Here is a 21,411-nt window from a genome sequence, read left to right on the forward strand (position 1 = left end):
AACTTTGCTCTTATCCAGGCAGAAATGCATGTATGCATACATTTATGCACGCACACACGCAAAATCCTCACACGTAGAATTTATATTAAATATGAAATAGCAAATGTATATATTTATACATTCTAAAATCTGTTTCTAAAAGTGTGGCATCTGTGGACTTGGCAGTGATTTTACAGGAGCTAGATCCAAAATCTATTTAATTTATGAAAGCCTTTTGCTTCACGGCTAGTTGATTAGGCAGTATTTGTGTATCTTGCCTAGTATTTATACATAGATATATATATATATATAAAATCAGGGATATGGTGGTGTTCTGTGCCGCAATTTGATGCGTGCTGTAAAAATGAGTATTACAGAATTTCTCAAAAGGCTTTAATTTCCAGCTTCAGGGGAATGACGGAATCTCCCAGTCTACAAGGCCAGGGGCAGTGGGCAGCTATTCCCAAGCCGGGAGCGTGGTTATAAAGCAGGTCTTCCATAAGTGCGAATGTACAGTCTGTGCAGACCAGAAAATAGGCCGTAAGAGTTTTCAAAATCTCTTGAGTTGTAGAAATGCCTGTTAGCTTTTATTGGCAGATATTTAATACCTGGCGAATCAACTTATTTATGACACTGTTGCCCCAGTTCAGCTGCGTGATTTTAAAGGATGTAAATGCACTGTTCTGCAGTGACTAGTTGAACTCCTGAGGATGATAAAAGTTTTAGAAGGCCTATAACATTTTCAACATGAAATGGATCCCCAGCATAGCTAATCTGAGTCTCAGATATAAACAGCATTTCCCCTACATGTTCTTTAAGAAGAGGTTAGACCGTGTGATAACACAGTATATTTTTTAATGTAATAAATGAGAAATCAGTTTTCAATGATAAATTGGACTATTACTTGAATTCTCTTTATTTTGCTATCTGGTTTGGAGGTTTTTTTTTTTATGGTGAGAAAAAGGAGTAGCTGTAACGATGCCGATCTGGATTCTGGCAGTTGGAGGTGGATTATGGAACATGTGCGATGAACAGTGTGCCCACTTCATTCCTTTTAAAGTGCATCTTAAAGTGAGTCTATTCCCTCTTCACCCAGCAACAGGCAGGTGTAAATACTCTGAAAAGCTGTGATTATGTACAGTTTGGTGTCTAAACCTGACAATAGATAAGCTATACCACGAGCATAAACAAGCAATATACCTGTGTAATTGGACACAAAGAAGCTTAGGATTAGCGGAGAGCTTGACAAAGAAGCAGGAATCTCAAGACTGAGGCTGATGTCCCACCTTTTGCCTGTGTATTGCAGTAATACGCCGCAGTGGCTAGCAATTGTTCTCTTTAGAGTAATCCTTTAATGGGTTTAAGAGGCAGATTTTACAGTCTTCATAGTTCTGGACGTCACCCTAATGAAAAATGTGGCTGGAATTCTCTCAGTCCCTTTCCTGCCATGGAGATGGGGTACCCAGCCACAGAGACTTCGCTGTCACCTGCCCCTGCTGTGTCTGGGGTGTGTGCAGGAGTGGCTATTGCTGCTCCTCACACAGCCGAACCTCCTGGGCAATTCCCCTGAGTGTTGTGCCATATGACTTCCCCTGAATGATTCCATATGTGATATTCACTCTGTCACCCTCTAATAGTAAAATCCTTTCAAATCATAGGGAAACAGGAGTTAGCACATTTATAGTTTCTATTAAATGAATTACTTTTATTGTTTAAATTTTTTCTTACTTAAACTCCGGAGGTTTCATTAGTGGGTTTATTCAGATACTCAATCCTGTATCCATCATAAAACTGATTTGCTCAGCTCTGCTGAAAAAGCTCACATTACTCCTGGGCTTAGAGCTCATCTTGCTCTTATTGGCCTGCAGCTCATTTTAAGGCTGTTACAGTTCCTTCCAAAGTAATAGTTTTAACACTACCTCTTCACTCCAGCGGTGAAAACAGCCTGTAGAGATTTTAACGTTTCTTTTTCTGTGGGCTATTAGGAGCCATTAGTGCTGAAAGATCTTGACAGAGCCTGCAGAGATAAAGATTTTGTGAATAAAAATTCATAGGATCATAGGATAATTCAGGTTGGAAGGGACCTCAGGAGGTCTCTAGCCCAGGCTCTTGCTCAAAGCAGAGTCAACTGTGAGATCAGAATAGGTTACTCACAACTTTATCCAGTCAGGTCTTGAAACCTTCCAAGGATGGAGACTCTGCAACCTCTCTGGGCAAACTGTTCCACTGTTCCCATGGTGGAAAACTCATTTCTCTTAGAATAATATGTCATGGTAAGATTTTTAACAAACAAGAAAATACAGATTTAAAATAAACTAGAGTAAACCAGCTCTTGGAAGGTAACACAATTGTATGTAGAAATTAGGAGTATTATCTTTTATTTTTAAGTATGGTAGCTGCCAGAGGGTTGGATGAGGAACTGAAGCTTGTTTTCGTGGCAGCTTTGCAAATGTGAGAATATAGTTTCTACCTCAAGAAACTAGCACAAATGCTAGTGGTTTATAATGGTGTTTCTCACAGTTTTCTTTGTCATTTTATCTCTGTAGCTCTGCTGAAATTATCAAAATGTTTTCTATTAATAAGGTAAGCAATGTTTTCAGTGAATAAGGAAGGTAATCTTGATATAGAAGATTTTTTTTTTTTGTTACAGTGAGAACAATCAATCACTGAAACATCCTCCCCAGGGGTGCAGTAGAGTCCCCATCATGGGAGATTTTCAGTGTGCGATTGGACAGGGTGCCAGGGTGCTGGATAATCTCATCTAGGCTTCCTTTCCCTTGAAAGGTTGGACCAGATGATTTTTTGAGGTCCCCTCCAACCTGGGCTGTTCTATGGTTCTGTGAGGTTCTTTACGCTGGTGAAAGTAATAAAAAACCGAATAACCATGTAATCAAAAATGATCAAGTAATCTGAGATACAGCAATGCATAAAAAAGGTGGGAGAACAGAGCAGTATTTGACAAGAAGGTTAGGTTTTTAATATTGTATTTTAGCTGTATCATATGTTAACAAAACTGGGAAGTAATTAGACTGCTACTGACAGTCTTGTTTTATTCCACACAGTGTCATCTCATTTCAGGGACTATTTTAATGAACTTGAACTGTGGGGGTAAAATAGGTTCTGGGATGTAACAGACACGCTACCAAGTACGTGAGACCTCTTTCCCTCCCCACTGCCCCAAAACCAACTGTCTCTCCGAGCTGCTAAGAGAAAGTTAACACATTTTTGCAGATTGTATTCCTATGCATCACTAATTCTTTCTGAATCTTAATTCTGTTGCTCAACCTTTGCCGCACATGAGAGCAGATTGACTCGAGTGGAGTAATTACCAAGAGCTTCATTACAAACCCGTGTTGGTACTGTGTTAGTGTATTCCATTTGCCAGAAAGAGAACAGGATGCTAATTAAGACGGGAAGCCTCTTGCAGCGGCTATTTTATAGCAGTCGATTGGTATGACAAAACCTGTTATCAGTCACCCTTGAGTAGTTTACCCTAGATCTCTTTTGAGGTAGTATATGGCAGAGCTTGTCACTGGGGATGTATTTGTAACTTTATTATCTATTTATTTTTTACAAAATGTTACAAAACAAGTAGCTGGGAGTCTAAAATCTGCAGCCTTACTTCAGGCTGACTGCTGCTTACCCTTTGGCTGGAATGGGTCAACTCATGTAAAGAGAGTGGTCAGTGTGGCAAGAGCCATGCTAAAGGTAAAATCGTTTTATTACACTGACAATTAGTCAGCAGAGAGATCTGAGTGAGACTAGACTTTAGTTCTGTGATGGAAATATTACAGAATTTTAGTCTTATCACTACCTGTAGGGAATTGTAACAAGTAATTACAAATAGACAGAATTAAGGATGAATCCATGAGTTAGAAGGCTGTTTTGCTGTGTCTGCTAGATGCAAATTAATTGAATAGTTGGGCTTTTTTTCCTTAGGAAATTAATTTTGTGATAAAAAGAGGAAAAAAAAATGTTAAATTAATAATAACAGCTTGAAAATTGCAAGTTTTTGGAGATGGAACTGCCTGAATCTCAGTACTTTTCATAGCTACTTGCTTAAAAGCCATTAACTTATGCAAAGTAACAAATTCTTGATTAAGGGAAAGACTATCGGGTGCTTACAGTGATAGATTTCCTTTTCTGGTTTCCTTATGAGTTGTGAGAATTTGTCATCAAAATGAAGGATTGCGTCTATTAAAGCTCCATACAGGGAATGTGTTACAGAAAAGATGAGGTGGGAGCTGTATGTCCTGTAATACTGTTACACTGATCTTATTTTTATGGCTGTGATTGCAAATACCCAGGACTGGTGTAATGCAAAATGGATATTTATAGGGTTGTATAAATATAAACAGTTTGTGTATGGGTTGTGGTACTGCTTTCAGAAGAATGTCTTTTGGAAATTGGCTGGTTGTAGCATGCCCAGAACCAAGTTTTAGATTGGAGACATGAGTTTAGTTTTTAGGATTTAGACATAATCGTGTTTCTGAATTCCACTACAAGTGAACTAGCAGTAACTGAAGCTCGAAAGCTGTATAAAGTCTTTGGCAGTTTTGAAAGTCCAAATAATTTCATTCTCAGTGCCGGAGGCTGCGGTACAACTGATTTAACAGTAGGTTTCATCTGTGACAAAGATATATTGAAAAGTTGACAGAATTGATGAGTTCATTTTCTAATACAATGTATTATACTTTATATTATCTTCCGGATTTTCAATAGAAATACTTCATCAAAAACACATTAAGAAGTATCTTCGGCAGATCATGCCCTACTGCAAGCTAAAGAAGACTTGGTGGTTTCACTGTTAAAACTGTAATACTAAATTCTCTTTACCAACAACTTAATTGTATTGTTTTAATTACTCTTGCATTCCAAGTGCCATTGCTCTAAGAAAAAAAACTTTTGGAAGTTTGAGCTTTAGTTGACCTAAAAGTTGATTATTTCCTGGACATCAGAGACATCAGAAAGGACATCACCTTGTCCTTTCTGAATTAGTCTATTATTCTTTAAACTATAGTGCAGTTTGAAAGATTCCAGAAAGCTTATTGTTTCTGAAAATCAAGTCATGGTTTTCCATTATGTTTTAAAATGTTTTGACTAAATTGACTCTATCTCTCTTTCTTTTTAGATGCAATATATTACATGAAACCAAGGGAGATTTCAGATTCATGCATTCTTTGTTAGATCTTTTCTGTTGCCTGTCAAACCTGCAGGCATTACTTTGTGTTATAGATCAATTATATCTCTAATGATATTGTAGGTATTCAGTGGGAAGCTCTTATCCTAACTCACGTAGAAATGGCTATAAAGTAAGTACACAGTACTCATTAGGTACTGGAGGTGTAAGTAAGTGGTACTGGTGGCATGAGAGTTGTAGAGATCTGTTCATCATGTCTTAGCAAGAAGATACTGATGTTCTGGAATATGAGGGCATTAGGTGCACCACCAGTTGCTCCAGAGTGTCTGAACTGGTGACAGTAGTCATGGGGGACCTGGAGATTGAGAAGCATTTATTACACTATGGTGATTCCAAGCCAGGGGCATCTGTAAAATCTTCACTAGGTTTTCAGTCAAACCTCACTTCTGTGTAACTCCTCGTTCATTAATTTTTATGGGTACCTCTGAGTTGACTTGAACTTGTTTAGAAATGGCAGTTGGCTCATCTAATTTAATTGAATGTTATTAATGAAATTGCGTTTGCCAACAGCCTTGGCACTAACACCCTTTGTGTGCAGTTGGAAACACTATTTAGTTGCAAAGCAGTTGAGTAATTGTTAGCAGATGGAAGTTAGCAGGCTTATATTAAAGTTTGTGTTGCCTAATGGCTTGAAAATAAAGCAAGCTTGCAACAAGCAGTTAAAATTTCAGATGAATTTTTGAGAGTTTCTTATTTTGTACATTTGTAGTTGGATTTTGCATGAATTGCAGTCTAGATAGAAATTATTTTTTCTGGGAAATGAGATTAGAAGAAGACACTGTGCAGTATGTTGTTCTAGTGGTTTTGCAGATAAACTGATACACTCAAGAAGACAGGAAACGTATTTTTGCACTTAAAGTACTATGCCATTACTCATGAATTTTGCATGCCTGTGGATTCGAAAAGCCAGCATACAAAGGAGATGCTGGGCTTGCTAAATATGATGACTGAATGCTAATTCAAATCTCGGACTGCATTTCTGTCTGCTATTAATACCCTTGTCACTGTTATTAACGTCTTGCCTTTTTCTTTCTACTTTTAGCTATTTCTGGTTAAGTAGGTGTATGGGAATTCTTTTGACACAGTAAAACTGATCTGGGGAATAAGAGAAGCAGCTCAAGATTGCCCAAGTCATTACTTCTCTGCTGGCATAGGCAAAGATGCAAAATATTTGCTGTTAGGATGGAGTGGTTGGGGAGTTTATGGAGATAACTCCAACCCTCCAACATACGTGAGAACCACATCCAGCCAGTGGTCAGGGCAAGTGCAACAGAATTTATTGTGAAGGGTTGTGCAGCATAAGCTTCTTAGTTTATGGCAGTGCTAAGTATTACAGAAGTAACGCATAAAGGTGGTACTGAAAAGTTTTGGGTTTGACAGAAGTAGATAAAGAGGCTCCGGACAGATCTCTGTGTGGTGATCCATTCAGAACGAAACTGCAAATCTCTGAAAGGAATCTACTGCAGAACAGGGACCTGCTTGCAAATATGTGATGGAACATGAAAAGCCCTCTAATTTTCAATTTTTCTCATTCTTTTTGGGACATGAACTTTCTTCCCATCCATATTACCATTTAATGATCACCTCTTGCTGCCGGATTGCAGAGAATCCATCCTGTGAGTTGCTTCCTCTATCACAGATGATGGGCCAGATTTTTGTTTTTGTGTTTGAGTTGGGGAAGGACTCTAAGATAATCAGACTGTCACGAGCCTTTTCTGCCTACTTTTTACAACAGGCAGTGTTTAATAAAACTGAGGACTGTGTAGCAATTTACTACGAAGGAGATAAACATCTCTCAAAATCGGTGTGGCAGAGTTTTGCCTTCCTGAGACGAGTCCCTCATCTACCACAGCACTCCATTGCTAAGAAGGATGCTGGCCCCTAAGTTGTCTGTCCTCCTCTGTAGAAGGGCAGCCCCTTTACTGAGGACTTGTCCGGGGGTATTATGTGGATTGTCCACAGTGTGCTTTAGTGTCGCTTGTGTTGGGGAATAAAATGCCCAGCTGCTCACCTGCACCACTGCTGCAGCTGCGTCTTCTGAGGGAGGCAGAGCAATGCCGTTTCAGCTGCAGCCTCTGGGCTGAGCTTGATGTGAACGTTGCATGTGCTGCCAACCACCAGATGGCCTGATGTCTGAGTTGGTGAAAATAGTAGCATGCTACTGGAATAATTATAGCATCCGTAAACTGAGATAACAAATGATGAATAACAAACAAAGGAAACACAACTTTCGGAGAAAAAAAAAAATGTACATGTAGGTATCACTTCTTAACTATTTCATGCTTTAAACATTAAAATTGCTCTTACTGTATATCTGTCTTCAGTAATAGAATTTTATAGGAAGGGCTATTAGTAAAATGGAGATATGGATATATCAATACTGTAATAGACTGGTTATTTTAAGTTTTGTAGAGGAAATCAAAGCCTTATATCCTGTAGTGTTTCAGGGCAACTGGAATTCCATCTCAGAGTAGTATTGGTCTGTATGTTTGAACAAAAGCAAGAGTTTCCATTTTTACTGTGAAGTTTACTGTGCTTTGTAGGCCTCGTTGTGCCTGTGCCCTATACAAAATTTGATTATTCTCTGTTAATTATTCTTTGTTGCTTTATCTTCTCTTCATTAACCGATTTGTTTGCTTTTTATAAACTGGGTTGTAAGCTCTGCAGAGCTGGAATAGAGAGACTAATTGTGCACAGCACCTAATCTGATAAGACTCTGGTCCTTACTTAGGTATTGAGAGACCCTTGGAGAGCCTAAGAAGTGATGCACCTCACCTGCTGTGTTTTTTTTAATACCTGCAAGTTAAAGTCTTTTTTTCTTGGAGGTCTGGGGAGGAAACATGTTTCAGGTCCTGTTATGCTACTGACTAGATATACCAAAATCTGTCCTGGTTTGGTAAAGAGAATGAAGTTCCCTTGATTATTTCTAATGTGAGATCCTAGCAAAACAAACAAACGAAGAGAAACAGACCTCTAGAGGACTCTGTGATGAATAATCAGGAGCAGAAGAGACATGTCTTTCACTCTGAAACATCACCTGGTCTGCACTGTCTTCTCACGTATAATCCAGATTTTAAGAACAGGAGAGGAACCGGACTTTTCATTCTCTTTAATTCAAGTCTCTATCTTTAGCTCCTTATATTTTTTTTTTATTATTAATATTCTGTTGTGTGTTGTCATTCAGCAGTGGGAGAGTTGACAACCCCTAATGTGTTCTTAACATTTGTTGTTATTTCTCTTTTTTTTTTTTTTTTTTCCCAGAGCTTGTGTTATCTTGGGTGTCATATTCCTCCTGTCATCTATATGTATTGTGATCAAAGCCATCCACGATCTTGCGAAGAAGGAGTTTCCAAAAGTGGTAAGGTGATTCATGTTCTTTAAAATGTTCTCTTTATTCTCTGCACAGCCAGTGAGCCTGAGAAAGGCCAGCGTCTCCTTTCAACAAGCCCTGTTGAACTCGGTGAAGCTGTAGCAGGTGTATATCCTGCCTGGCTGCACATACTGGTCCTAGACTTCAAGCAGTACTTTTTCCTTATGTGATGGAGTCTAGTCTTTATGGGTTTTTATAGGCTTAACCTCATCTCTTCTTCTCCATGGTTACCTTCATGGGCCAAATCTTTCTCAGCAGAATCACTTAAAGCTTTTATACAGGACTGTAGGAGTTTGCTTACAGAGAGGAGGTCTCTCTGGGCTTAAATAAAGCAGTAGAACTTTATGAGAAGAATGTTTCCATGGTTTACTACTCCAACGGCTTCAGCATTTTATTTTTAATGTGGAGAGAATGTATTTTTGGATTTTATTTTTTTGTTTTCCAGCTCTTGCCTCCAATTCCAGAGCCATGTACGAGTAGCAGGAATGAAACAGGTGAGGGGAGCATGCTGGGTGAAAGAGCTGGCTTTACAACTGGCTCACCATGGAGCATCACGAAGGGCTTTTCTCCTGCTCTCTGCTTTCTTTTGGTTATGAAAGCCAGCCCCTACCTGGCCTGTAGAGCAGCTCTCCCCAGCGGCCTTTCTCTCAGCTCTGCCCTGTCCTGTCCTGCTTGCTTCCTTTCAGGTATTGACTTCCCTGAGCTCTACTCATCCAAACCAGTTACTCACTGGGAGAGCCGTTTGGCAATGGTTTCACTCCCAGAGGATTCCTTTTAGTGCACTCAAACAAAATGAGGCTTCAGTTCAGTTGTTGTACGTACAACCTGACTTGGACCTTTTATATTCAGCCTCCATGAAGTTTGGTCTATTTGTAAGTGCGTGCAGACGTTTGCATCAGGGCTTTGCCCTGCCAAGTACTGTTCTCAGCATATCCCTAGAGAGAAACCTGAACTCCTTGCTTTCAACCAGGAGATGGAGGCAGAGCTGGAAAAAAAAGCCAAAATGGAATTTCAACTTGTTATCCACTGTTAGCAGTGCGGATACCTACTGGGTCCTGTGCTCTCATGGAGACTTCCAAGAGGCTGGGCGACTACAAACGTATTTTCAGTAGTTTAGCGAAATGTGGGTAACAATGAGTACTGTAGCAAAAGCCCATGAACTAATGCATTCCTGAATTGCAGCCAGGTGCATTGTTTGGCTGCAGGTCATTCATGTTCTCTTCGCATTTTACTTTTCCTCTCTTCCAGTCTTCATCATTTACTGCCACTTCAGCTTTGCCAGCGTAACAGCACTTGTAGTTGTTCACCAGCCTGCTTCTGTCAAAATGATCTAGGTTAACTTAAACACTTTTAATAGTCACTTCTTAAACTCAACCAAAACATTTTGACAGAACTGGGTTAGGGAGTGAGCATGGATGCCATTGTGCCAGTAAGGCAGATTCTGGTAAGAGTGAAGGAAGACCCTCCAGTGGTGGCCAGCTAAAGGACAACCTCTTAGTTTGGCTGTACCCAAACAGTGCCTCTGGCTACAGTTTGACTCCTGTTTAGTGAGAAAATGAAATATATAGTTTTGACCCTGTGAAGCAGAAGTAAAGTAAGAAGGGAGGCTGCAATAATCATTAAAACATGCGTGTGGTGAGTTCATGGTAGCGTAGATCAGATTAATTTGAATGTCTCAGTCTAATTCATTGTGGATAAGCCGCCTAATAATTGGAGCAGTAGGAACAAAAGTTTCAAAGGTGTGGTATCTATATCTTACTCTTCCATTATTACAGGTACTGCCTACAGGTGAGGGTTCTGTTTCTTACATTTCTTACAAAGGTCTCCTGTTTGCAACATCAAAGTTATTTATGGCTTGCAGACATGTTGTACTTCTTCATTTTTAATTTTTGAAATGCATTCACAGCAGCAAAAAATATGAAATCAGAGCTACAGAAAGGTATCCCTAAAGAGAAGATCCCTTTACATTTCAAGAGTCCTGTAAGAATAATTTGTACAGATCCATTTTTTCACACACTGCCTTGGATTCAGACTTTGGTGCACTAAAACTATATTGAGTAGGTACAAGTTAGGGTGAATACTGCTTACGTTTGACCCATTATCAAGGTATAATAGATAATTTTGTTCCTGTGACATCGGGCTGACTGTTCTCACTCATTTAGGCACTTGAGTACTATCAACGGTTTGAAACATGTATCTGGCAGGGCATGGACTGTGGCTGATTAGTGGCAGGGTAAAAGCCACATGCGCTCACGTAAAAGGGTTTTCATACCTTGCAATTCTGCCTGGAAAGTAGGTTAGAACAAGGGATGAAAAAAGATGGCACTTCTGTTCATCATCTCTTAAGTGACGTGGCAAGGGTGCTCATTTCAAAGTCTTTCAGTACATCTCACTGGGGGAAACTGCTTCAGAAAGGGTTGTATGACAGGTGACATATCTCTGTGCAAACTAAAAATAACACTGAAAAATGGGGAGACTGGGAGAACAGCATTACAGCTGCAAGTCACGGCCAGTGAGGTGTTATGCCTAAGAGTCGCTACATTAAAAATAGTTGGGGGAAAAGACGTTGTTTAATATAAACCTTTTCAAGTTGCTCTAGCTGTGCCTGAGTCTGATGCTGGTTTTCTCTTTGCGTAATGCTCCCATAGCAGCTCTGTGTCTCAGCAGAAATAGTCATTCATCCCAGTCGTTTGGGTCTTTGCTGATCGAGTATCTTCCCAGCTAATCTGCAGCTGCCCAGCCAATATCGTTAGCATCTTAGAAGAGTGGAAACCTGCTCAAATTAAATCAGTAAGGGGGAAAAGTTTCTGCCTCTATGCTTTTATCTAGGGTGCTGTCTTCTACTTCTTGGACCACCAATGAACTAATTGCTAATAGAACTAACTTCTGCAATATCTTATTGTGTAATTTAGCTATAATGTATGAACATAGATGGAAAAGTAATAGAACAGCATTTTCTGCCAATGGTTTTTTGCATAGCAGTGAAGTAACCAGTTCTGCATCAAAATAGTGACCTGAAAGATTTTCTGATGGTGATTTCTGTGTTACTGAGATTTCATATTAGCGACTACTCTGATGTCAGGGAAGTAGCTTAGTTGTGTGAGTGAGAACAGAACCTTAAGACCAAGAAAAGGTAGTGTAACTGCACTGGAGTCCCAAGCTGGTATGAAGCTAGGGTGAAGATCTCTGCACTAGATTAAGAGGATGTGTGCTTCAGCAGAAGTTTCACATGTGAGTCATAGTCGCATGATTATTTTTGTACAATTTACGTCTTCATTAGTCTTTCTTGAAGCAAAGGTCGTTGAAGATGTGGGTATTTTTCAAAGAGTCTTGTGAAATTTTAGATGTGTGACTTCAATTTTAGGGGAGATAAAGTGGCTAAAACCCAACTGGAAAATGTTGCCCTTGGTGTTCAGACGCTGAACACAAAGGTAGTATTGTCAGTCTGGAAGACAGAAGTGGTTTGGAATACGTTGCTCTACTGTTTGTGGAGGATTCAAGATTAATGTAATGTTAGTGCAGAGCAACATGGCTGACTGCATCATTCTCAGAACTGTAAATTATTTTTTTACATCTTAATTTGTAGCACACTTCAGTGACTTTGTCAGAGTTGGAAATTGGGAGCAGTTATAATTTCCCTGAGTTCATTTTAATTTGCGTAAGTTTTGGAGAAAATAGTATGGTTTGGACAAGTTTAATTTAAGAAATGAAACAGATCAAGCAATTAATTATCTGCTTGCTAATTGTAAGGTGCTATGATTAAAATCCTAAAAGCATAGTCAGTCACTTCTGAATAATTCTGGGTCAATTATACAAAGTTTATTGTATTTCTTGTTGCATATAAGATACATCGATTGCGTAGCTGATAGTTCTTAATATGCAGGTAGCAAGAAAGATAATTTCCTTGGAAATAATTTATGAGATCTTTAATGTAGACATTCTGTTGTCCTTGAAGCGGATCTCAGAAGAGTTGCTTTTGTGAAAATACTACCAACAAGAAATGATATAGAATTCATGTGACTAAGAAATGATTTGAAATGCTTTTTCAAATGTTTTGAACACAGATTTGCTTGTTAATTACGTGGACATTTAGAAACAGGAGTCTTCGGTATTGTCATTTCATGTGACGATTTCAGCCGCAGGTCTGATGATCCTCACCGGGATTCAGAGAACCAAAAGGAGAACGACAGGTTTACACGTTAATGGCATTCCCACCTCGACTCCCCTGTCCTGTAAGGGGCTTAAATGTCCACAGTTTCTTGTTAGACGGCAGAGAGGAGCTACTTAATTTACAGGGCAGGAGCTCAGGTTTAGCTCAGTCAGGCATTTTTCAGTCACTTATTTGAATTCTTTTCTATTTCATGCCCAATGTAATTTTGGTGAAACCCTGTGAATGACAGCTCTCCTGATCTGCACGGGCACGGAAGAGAGGACAATCAGAGCTCCTCACTTTCTGCCTTTCTTAATACTGCTTCTGCCTTTCTTTTCTGCTTCTTGTTTGTTTTACCTCTTTCTCTGTGTTAAGTAAAAATAAATAATAGGTTGTGTATGTCACTGCACGTGCTTTCAGCGCAGGCAATGTGTTTTATAATTCTTTTGAACGCTTCAAAGCCTTGGGAAACAGAGAAAGGGTGTATTTCTCCTTTTGGTTCCCTTGTTTGATATGCCAAGGACTGCAGTTGACTTTGAAATAGCCTATAAGGCAGGATATGAATGACTAGGTAGATCAATTGGTTTAAAATATGGATAACTTTAATGGTGTTTGTCTGGAATTTTGACTCGTGGTAGTGTGTGTGTTTGCTGTATGTAACGGCCAGTGGGGCCATACTGGGTCATGCTAAAGGCCCATCTTTGGTCATCACTGACTTTGTTCGTACCTTTCGTTTTAGTTTTATCTCTGTTTTTAGGTGAGGAAGCCTGAAGAGCCCACAGGATTCAAGTATAGGGTTCACCAGGCATTTATACAATATGTTAATTTTTGCAAATTACTATTGAGCACTGAATTGATATTTTTACAGAACTTTAACTGTAGGTTCCATCTCCTGCAGTTAATAGCAAGTTCAAAAATTGTGACTATTAGGTAAACTCAGGGATTTCCCTGCACACAGTACTTTATATTTATATTATAATTAAAAAGAAGCCTGCCCTGAAAAATGGTGTTCTGCATCAGGAGAGTTGGCCAGTGAATTAATTATACACTTACTATATAATTCTGTATTTGTATTAATTATACACGTCTTACTATCCAGGGGAAAAGTTTCTTTTAAAGTAATTGAGATATATATTAATCCTCGGGGTTCAAAATACAATCCCTTGTGCTTGTGTTGTCAATGTTTGCGATGTGGAGCAGTGTTTTCCAACAACTGATCCATAGAATTGTGTTTTTAAATGAATTAATTCAAGAAGCCATGAATTACAGTGTTGATGATTTGGTAGATGTAGGAGAAATAATGCTATTGAAGGGATCTATTTATCCAAAAAAGTCTGGGAAACCACCAATATTGAATATATGCAGTGAGAAGTGTAATGGAATTTTTTTTTTCCACGTTTTTTAAGCTTGGGACATTACTTTTAGTGAGCATCAGAAAATGTATTATGGTCTATGATTTTTGGACAGAGGAGTAAATGATGAGAGTGAAGCTTTCCTGGCCCTTCCAGAGAGGATCTGTCTGTCATGTAACCTTACCTTGAATTTCCAGAGATGCTTCATCTTCCTTTGGGGGCAAATTTGTATGGAGGTGTGTACGTAGACGCAGTTTCTGCATGCATCAACACATACAAGTCACTTTCTTTACCAAGCTGTGACCTCCATCCTCGTTTGCCTGAGGATATTTTTAATCAAAGCTTTCTTATTTTATGAATTTAGAGATGTGATGACTTTTTCCACTTGTCTTGGAACGTGTTGGTATTGGAGGAAATCTTACTGTTTCTCTCCTATTCTTATCACATAGGTAGGATGATTAGATATTTGAGTAGGATATTTGAGTAAGATTTCCTATAAAAAGTCGGTGTGCGTGTGCTCTATATGTGTGCCATGCAGGGCCCCCAGCCCTTCCCAGAATTTTTGAGTGACACAGTCTTGGACTTTCTATGCGTGTGCTGTGCAGTGGATCTGCTCTGTGCTATGTACTATGCACACGTTTGCAATGAGGAGTAGCTGTGGACATGCTATTGTACACCTGGAAAACTTGAAAAAATATGGAAAGATCACAAAATCCAAAGAAAACATTTTTTTTTTTCTAACAGGAAAGAGGTGTGCCATTAATAGGTGGGAACCTTACGGCTACAAATTCCACTTCTTTCTGTGTTTTTCTGTTGTTTATAGAGCTCTGAATACTCTTTGAGGGTCTGCTTCGGCATGACATGCCACAGTTATTATTTCAGTTGACACCTAAGGAAATACTTTTCAAGGATCAGATCTTTCTCTTTTTTTTTTTTTTTTTTCCTCTTCTCTCTCCTCTTTTTCTTTGTTCCTAATACACTTGCTGGAAGTGTTAGAAGTAGGCCAGCTGCTCTTCTTTCTGGGGTGTTTGGAATTAACATTTCTGATAATTTTAGCTGTTGTTCAATACACCTGACTTATAAAGCTAATCAGTATTTGACGTTTGGAATATAAAACCTTCGTTCTGTTTACCCTTCCATTTAATTTTAAATAGATATTTCCAGATCATGTAATTTAAGTTTGTTTTTTTTTTTCTGACAATGCAGAGTGTTGAGCCTAAAATAGATGACTTCTTGTTGGCTCAGAAATGATTTACTCTGTTTTTTCCCCCTAGCTATCAGATTCAGAATATTTCCTCTATTGTTACTCACAGCATTTGTTCTCCAACCTATGTTAGCCATAATAAGATAATTCCCAGTAGGAAAAGGAATTGCCATTCCTTTATTGATGTTTCAGGGAGCTATATCCACAGCCAGTGCTGACCCTGAGGATTTGGTACGCACGTGTTTCATTACAAATAGGGAGGAATAGTGATACTGCACATTGTTGATGACATCATGCTTGGATTTCTCTAAATTTTAGTGATTTTTTTGATGTTTTGTTAATATATTGAGAAAGGGGTTTAAGATTCAAATTAAGCATAGGTTTCGAGCATTATTTTGCGTTTGCATTTGCTAGTGTTAATGCTTGTCATCTCCCTGATAAAAATCCTTTTTCATTTGCACCTTTACCTTCTTCATGTCAGTCACTGTATATTCTTGGGTAGGGTAAATATAATTTAAGTGCAAATAGCGTATTTTATTTTGGCTCATGCCACAAAGAATTTGCAGACCTTTTCTTGTTTATTAAAGAAGGCTAAAAAAGCCCAACCCAGCCACACTGAGAATGACTGTTTTAATTTCACCTGGGGTTGTAAATCAATATCCATTTACTATTCGGTTACTGCTTGCATTTCCCTGGGTAATAGTGTAACACATGTAATGTCAATGCAGTTTGGCATTTGTCCTCATTAGTATGGCAAAGGACACTTTTTTGCAAGAGTAAGCAAGCATCATGCCATATTTCTGACATTTCCTGCAGAACAAAGAAGGAAAAATGTAATCAGTTTGTGTACAAAAGACGTGCGGCTCATCTGATGTGGCGCCTCCAATGCTTTTATAAACGAATTCATTTGAAAGATCAGGCCACATGTAATTCTATTGTATACTATTGATTATGGTTGAAATAGGAAGGTAGGAGTAGCACACTGTAGCTTTATGAGTTCTAATTTATTTACTAATTTAATAATTTATAATAAATACAACTTAAATATATTTATCAATGTCAACGGTTGAATCAGAGCTCAGTAAAAATATAGCAAATAATACTTGTGATTATGTACACATAATCTATGTCCTTACACATACTTCCCTATACATTTCTAGTCTCTCAGATATATATATATAAAAAAAATTTCTTACCATTTCAAGTCAAAGTACCGTATACATGAAGTATACATTAGCATCCTGTTTTATGATGTTACCTATTATGTATGGTTTGGTGTTTGATCTTAAATAATTAATTTAACCCTGAAATACGTGTGCTTCTTGCAGGTTGGTGAGAAGGTTGTGGATACTTGAACTAGGTAGTAAGGCAGGGTTAGGAAAAACCTATCAACTACACTTCATTCTCTTCAAATGACTGGTGAAAAGTCTGATTTTCAGACTTTACCACACGGTGATAAGAAATCAGTTGGCAACTGCCAGCCACTTGGTAGATGATATGGGATGTATTGCTGGTCTCAATGCCCTGCTAATTGGAGAAATGGCAGTGTCACTAGAGAGACACTTCTGAGGGTGGACAAATACAATTTAAAATTATGTTTTACAGCTTTTTGATGTTAATTCTTGAAAAATGTGAAGCATGAGTGATCTCAGAGTTTCAAGCAGACCCTTTGCAGGAGCCCTAAGGTCACCTAAGATAGTCCTCTGGAGTTCACAGCCCCTCGTTTCCCGGCCCTGGTGCTCCCACCACAGCATTTGGTGTCCCCTGTCTTTGTCATCTGTTTCCTGAAGAAGCGCTCTGCGCTGTGGAATTGCTTTGTCACAGCACTTCAACACCAAGGATACAAGTTTAAACATTCATAAGATGATTTTTTTTTTTTTTTTGGGGGTACTAATAATAGATCTTCATATCTCCATGTGAAGAGACTGTCTCCTCCTCGAGTCAGACAGTGGGCTGCCGGTTTGTTTTCTGACAGTGAAGTGCAGTTAAAACTCTTGTCCCTTTTGAAGTTAGCTAGTGAGAGGGACCCTCTGGCTTCCCAGAAGCTCCCCATAGATGATTACATAAACTATTTATTACTTGGGAGAAAGTGTGACAGAGATTTGGACCTCTTTTTCCTTTTTTTTGAAGTGTTTGTATTTGAAACTTCTCTATTAATATGTATATAAACAGAATACTTCAGGGGGAGAATGGGAGGGGAAACCAGTCCTTTTTGGTTAAGTAACATGCTGCACAGAGGGGCTTTTAGTGATCTGACAGCCAGTGTGCCCAGATGGCATGAGAGCTGCTGGGGGACCTGGAAGAGCGGGAGTCAGTGGAAAGTGTGTGGAGGTGGGGGCTCCTCAGCAGGGTGGCAGCAGGACCTACAGGGTGCTGGGGAGGGCGGTGGCCAGTCGCCCAGACTGAAAAATGGTCCTTGTTAGGACCTGTGAGACAGATGGTGAGTTGCAGAGATGGGCAAAATTAATATTTAACAACACAAACTCAGCTCATTTTGGGCTAGCCGTGACATCGCTCCTGCCAACAGCATCTCTAGCGTTCCAGAAACGCATCCCTACCTCCTCAGCCAAGATGAGCAAGACTCAGCAGAGGAGAGGTTCAACACCATGAGACACTGCCTTCTCCAGGAAGGGGAAAAGTGCCATGAGAAAGGTGGTACCAGTAATTCCCAGCTCCTGCGGGAGTGGGGAGGTGGTTCAGCCCTTGGCTGGTTCACAGAAGAAGCTAAAGAGAGGACAGAAGAGTGATAAGAAACCTCTAGCTGTTGCGGGGTGGGAGAAGCAGCTTGTTTTGGGATCGTGTGAGAATGAGCTACCAAGGAGGGCCAGAGAGGAGGATCACACCTAGATTTTAATCATAATATTGTGTGTCTTGTAACCAGTGGGGAGGCACAGCAAACATGCCGTCTTCCTCCCATGCCGATGAATTCCTTCTTACTCAGCCTACACTGGTGAAAGGAGAACATTTTACATCCCAGGAGTGGAAGTGAAAGGGCTGTAATTAAAGGAGAGGGAAAGGAGGGGAGCTGGTAGAAATAACGTATGGAATCAGGGCAAAGTTTCAGGGCCAGAATTAGCAAGATGCACTCTAGGAAAAGATTAGGAACACAAATCAGCTGAAATTTAGTTACTAGGCTGGGAATTGAGTTAAAATATTGCCACCTAATAAGCCAAGCACTGAAGCATCCCCTGTGGCTTTTTTAAAATTTCTACAATAGATTCAGAAAGAGATCAAAGTCACAACATCGTCATCAACAAATTTTCCTTAAGCCATAAGGTTACTGCTGCTTTTGCTTTCCTTGAAAGCGGGGACAGAACTGTTGTCACGTTTTTGAAGACCCCGTCTTCTCGGCTGTGCTGGTGGGGACAATGCGTTTGGATAAAGTGGAGGAAAGCTGCCTGCTGGCTTCCATTATTCCTTTCCTAGGACCGAAAAAAGAGCATCCTAGGAAAGCTTTCTTTTGGGAAACTGCCACAGCATAAAATCTTGCATAAAATAAATCTTAAATAGGGATGTGGCAGCTATTAGAGTGCTGTGTAATGAGATGGCAGTCCAGGATGGGCACCTGGCTTTATGTACAGTGCTGTTTCTTACATGAAGCCATCTAATAAGATATATGTGTCCTTTAATTAAGGTTTCATGTACAGTGTAGTAGTAATGAGGGAATATGATGAAAAGAAATGGAAAAGGAAAGAGCTTTATTTACCATGCTGGGAAGCCTTTATCATATGGAAATGATCAGAATTTAAATTTTTATCATCTGTCACAATTTGCTGCTGCTTTAATTAAAGTAACACCAAGGCTGTGTACAGTGAGCCCGGCTAGATGTGCTCCGTGCTCTTAATGACTGTCAGATGGGAAGGCAAGGGGTACAGAGAGGGCAGGGCTGCGGGAAGATCCGGAGGGAGATGGTGCCAGATGGCCAGGCTTATTTTATTAATTTAGATCTCCATTACGGCTTCGCTTTTCTTCATTTCTCCAAAGGGTGAGTTAGTTTGATGGGAATCATTTCACAGCCACAGTAGGACGTGTTTAACCCTTCGGAGCCTGTAGCACTGCAGCAAAGCGTGTGTGTCAGTGGTGTGTACCATCGGCGTGTGTCCCATCGGCTGGCCGTCGGTGAGGCTCCAGCCCAGGGGCTGAGCCCACAGCAGCCCACCCTCCCTCTGCTCATCTTAAAAGGAGCTTCCAACCATGACGTACCAGTGCAATCAGCCACTGTCCTAAACCAGTCCCAGCTTCCGACAACCTGCCGCAGGGGATCTCCATGCTACGGGGCTTTGCCACGTATTTTGAGCTGATCTCTGACATCTGCAAAACCTTCTTGTTACTAGAAAGTAGCCTCCCTCTTCTTCTTCCAGCTCTTGGGTGCCTGGACACCCAGAAAGCACAGCAAAGTACCGAGGAAAGTGAATGTAAAAGATTATTTTTTTTTCCTCTTTGGTGTTGTCTTCATGCCTGGTGCGCTCAGTTACTGAGGCATCTGCGCCTCCCCGTGGCTCCTGCGAAAAGCTGCACACAACTGGAGGCTGATGTTAGATATTACTTAGATTTAGGGTTTAGAGAAAAAAAGAGGAATTGTCGTCTTCTGAAAACCTGTTCGGCATAATCCGAAGGAAGAAACTGTTGAGGTGTTTGCATTAAAAGCAGGGTTTTTTAATTTCTTCCCTCTCTGTGCCCACTGTGATGACAAAGGAGCTTCGATTTGTCAAGTCTTCTGCATCAGCAGTGGTTATTGGATTAGTATGAGCAACAAAATGGGCTCATCTTCTGTGATTCAATGAAAAAAACATCAAATGTATGAAGAATTTCTAGTTCCTGAATTCTCTATAAAAAGCCCGTTCATTCATTCACTTTATGAGTTGATTCAGAAATCTGTATTACATTTAAGTCATTCTTGAATTCCAGTAAAGTGGCTGGACTAATTTTGATCACAACTGTATAGCTGGAACAAACAGCAAGATGCATTTCCACATACTGTGAGTTTAATGAAAAGATCCTGAATTCACCCCAGAAATCTAGGGTACAATCTATGACAAGGAAGAACCAAACTAACAAGGATCTCAAATTTCAAGTGCTTTTTGCAAAGCTTATCCAGACTTTTGGAGCCTTGTTGTCATCTCAGATCTTCAGAAAGCTCCCAGCTTTCCTTGCTAGACTGACAGCAAGCAAATATTCCCAGTCTTCCTTATTCCTTCCCTAGCACTCCAAAATTGCCTGGGTATTTTCCGATTGTTTTGTTAGAATAATTTTACAAATCCTTTTTATCCTGCTTTACCCAGTCCTTGAGTTCTGTGTTCTCACTGCTTTTATTTTACTGTCTTTCCCTGCGTTTTGTCTTAATATTCAGTATCGTACCAGGGCCAGAGAGGATGAGCTCATGACTGAGAGTTGAGTAAAGTAGACTTTGAAAATTATATGACATAAAAAATTGTGTAAAAATATATTGAATGATTTATTTAGGGATGTGAGTACATTATACCAGTAATCTAATTCCCAGTATCTTCCTAAGCAGCTTTCAAAACCATTTTTTGATTTCTTTGGGTTTTGAATTGCTGCTAAAATAATGAAAATGGAGGGAGCTGATGATGAATCATCATGACAGTGTTTACTATCAACGGGGATTTTTGCCAGAGTGTTTTAATCAGTAACAGGGTCCCAGTGGCACTGGCCCACTTAGACCTGCGGATAAAATAAATAAATAATTCTTCCTCTTCCCTTTGTCTGTACTGATGTTGCAACAGCTTAAAATAAAGCTTCTATTAAGGGTAATAAATTAATCTGTATCAAAGCTGCGTGGTGAGATGGCAGGCAAGCGTGCTAAGAGCTCGCTGGGGTTTTTCTGCATTGGCTGTGGGCTGCTGTACCTCGGGGGGGGAGAAGGACCAGGGGCTCCTTGAGGCACCTTATGGCAACGCCGGTGTTTCAGCGCCCAGGAGGGTTTCCCCCCACACCGGCCAGACACAAAATAGTCAGCAGAAAGGTAGGTGCCTCCAGACGACCTTTTATTCTTACTTGCCCTCCGTAGACACGCAGCGCTCTGTTGAGGCAGCCTGGGGAGCATGTGTTATACATTCGGACTAAGCAGTGTGGATATTTCTGTAGCTGTGAAATGAAAGTCTGTGGAAAATTTGTTTGCTAAGAAAGAGCCAAACC

At 39.9% G+C, this 21,411-nt stretch overlaps 1 protein-coding gene across 1 annotated transcript in view; it reads left to right on the forward strand.

Annotated features, from left to right (window-relative positions):
• The window catches only part of TMEM163 (transmembrane protein 163), a 98,854-nt gene that overhangs the window by 70,892 nt on the left and 6,551 nt on the right, over positions 1–21,411 (forward strand). Inside the window, exon 5 of the mRNA XM_074145672.1 lies at positions 8,441–8,537. Coding sequence (XP_074001773.1) covers positions 8,441–8,537 — 97 coding nt within the window. The remainder of the gene's footprint in view (positions 1–8,440; positions 8,538–21,411) is intronic.

The sequence above is a fragment of the Numenius arquata genome, chromosome 3 (genome assembly GCF_964106895.1).
Source record: "Numenius arquata chromosome 3, bNumArq3.hap1.1, whole genome shotgun sequence".
Taxonomy (NCBI): Eukaryota; Metazoa; Chordata; class Aves; order Charadriiformes; family Scolopacidae; genus Numenius; species Numenius arquata.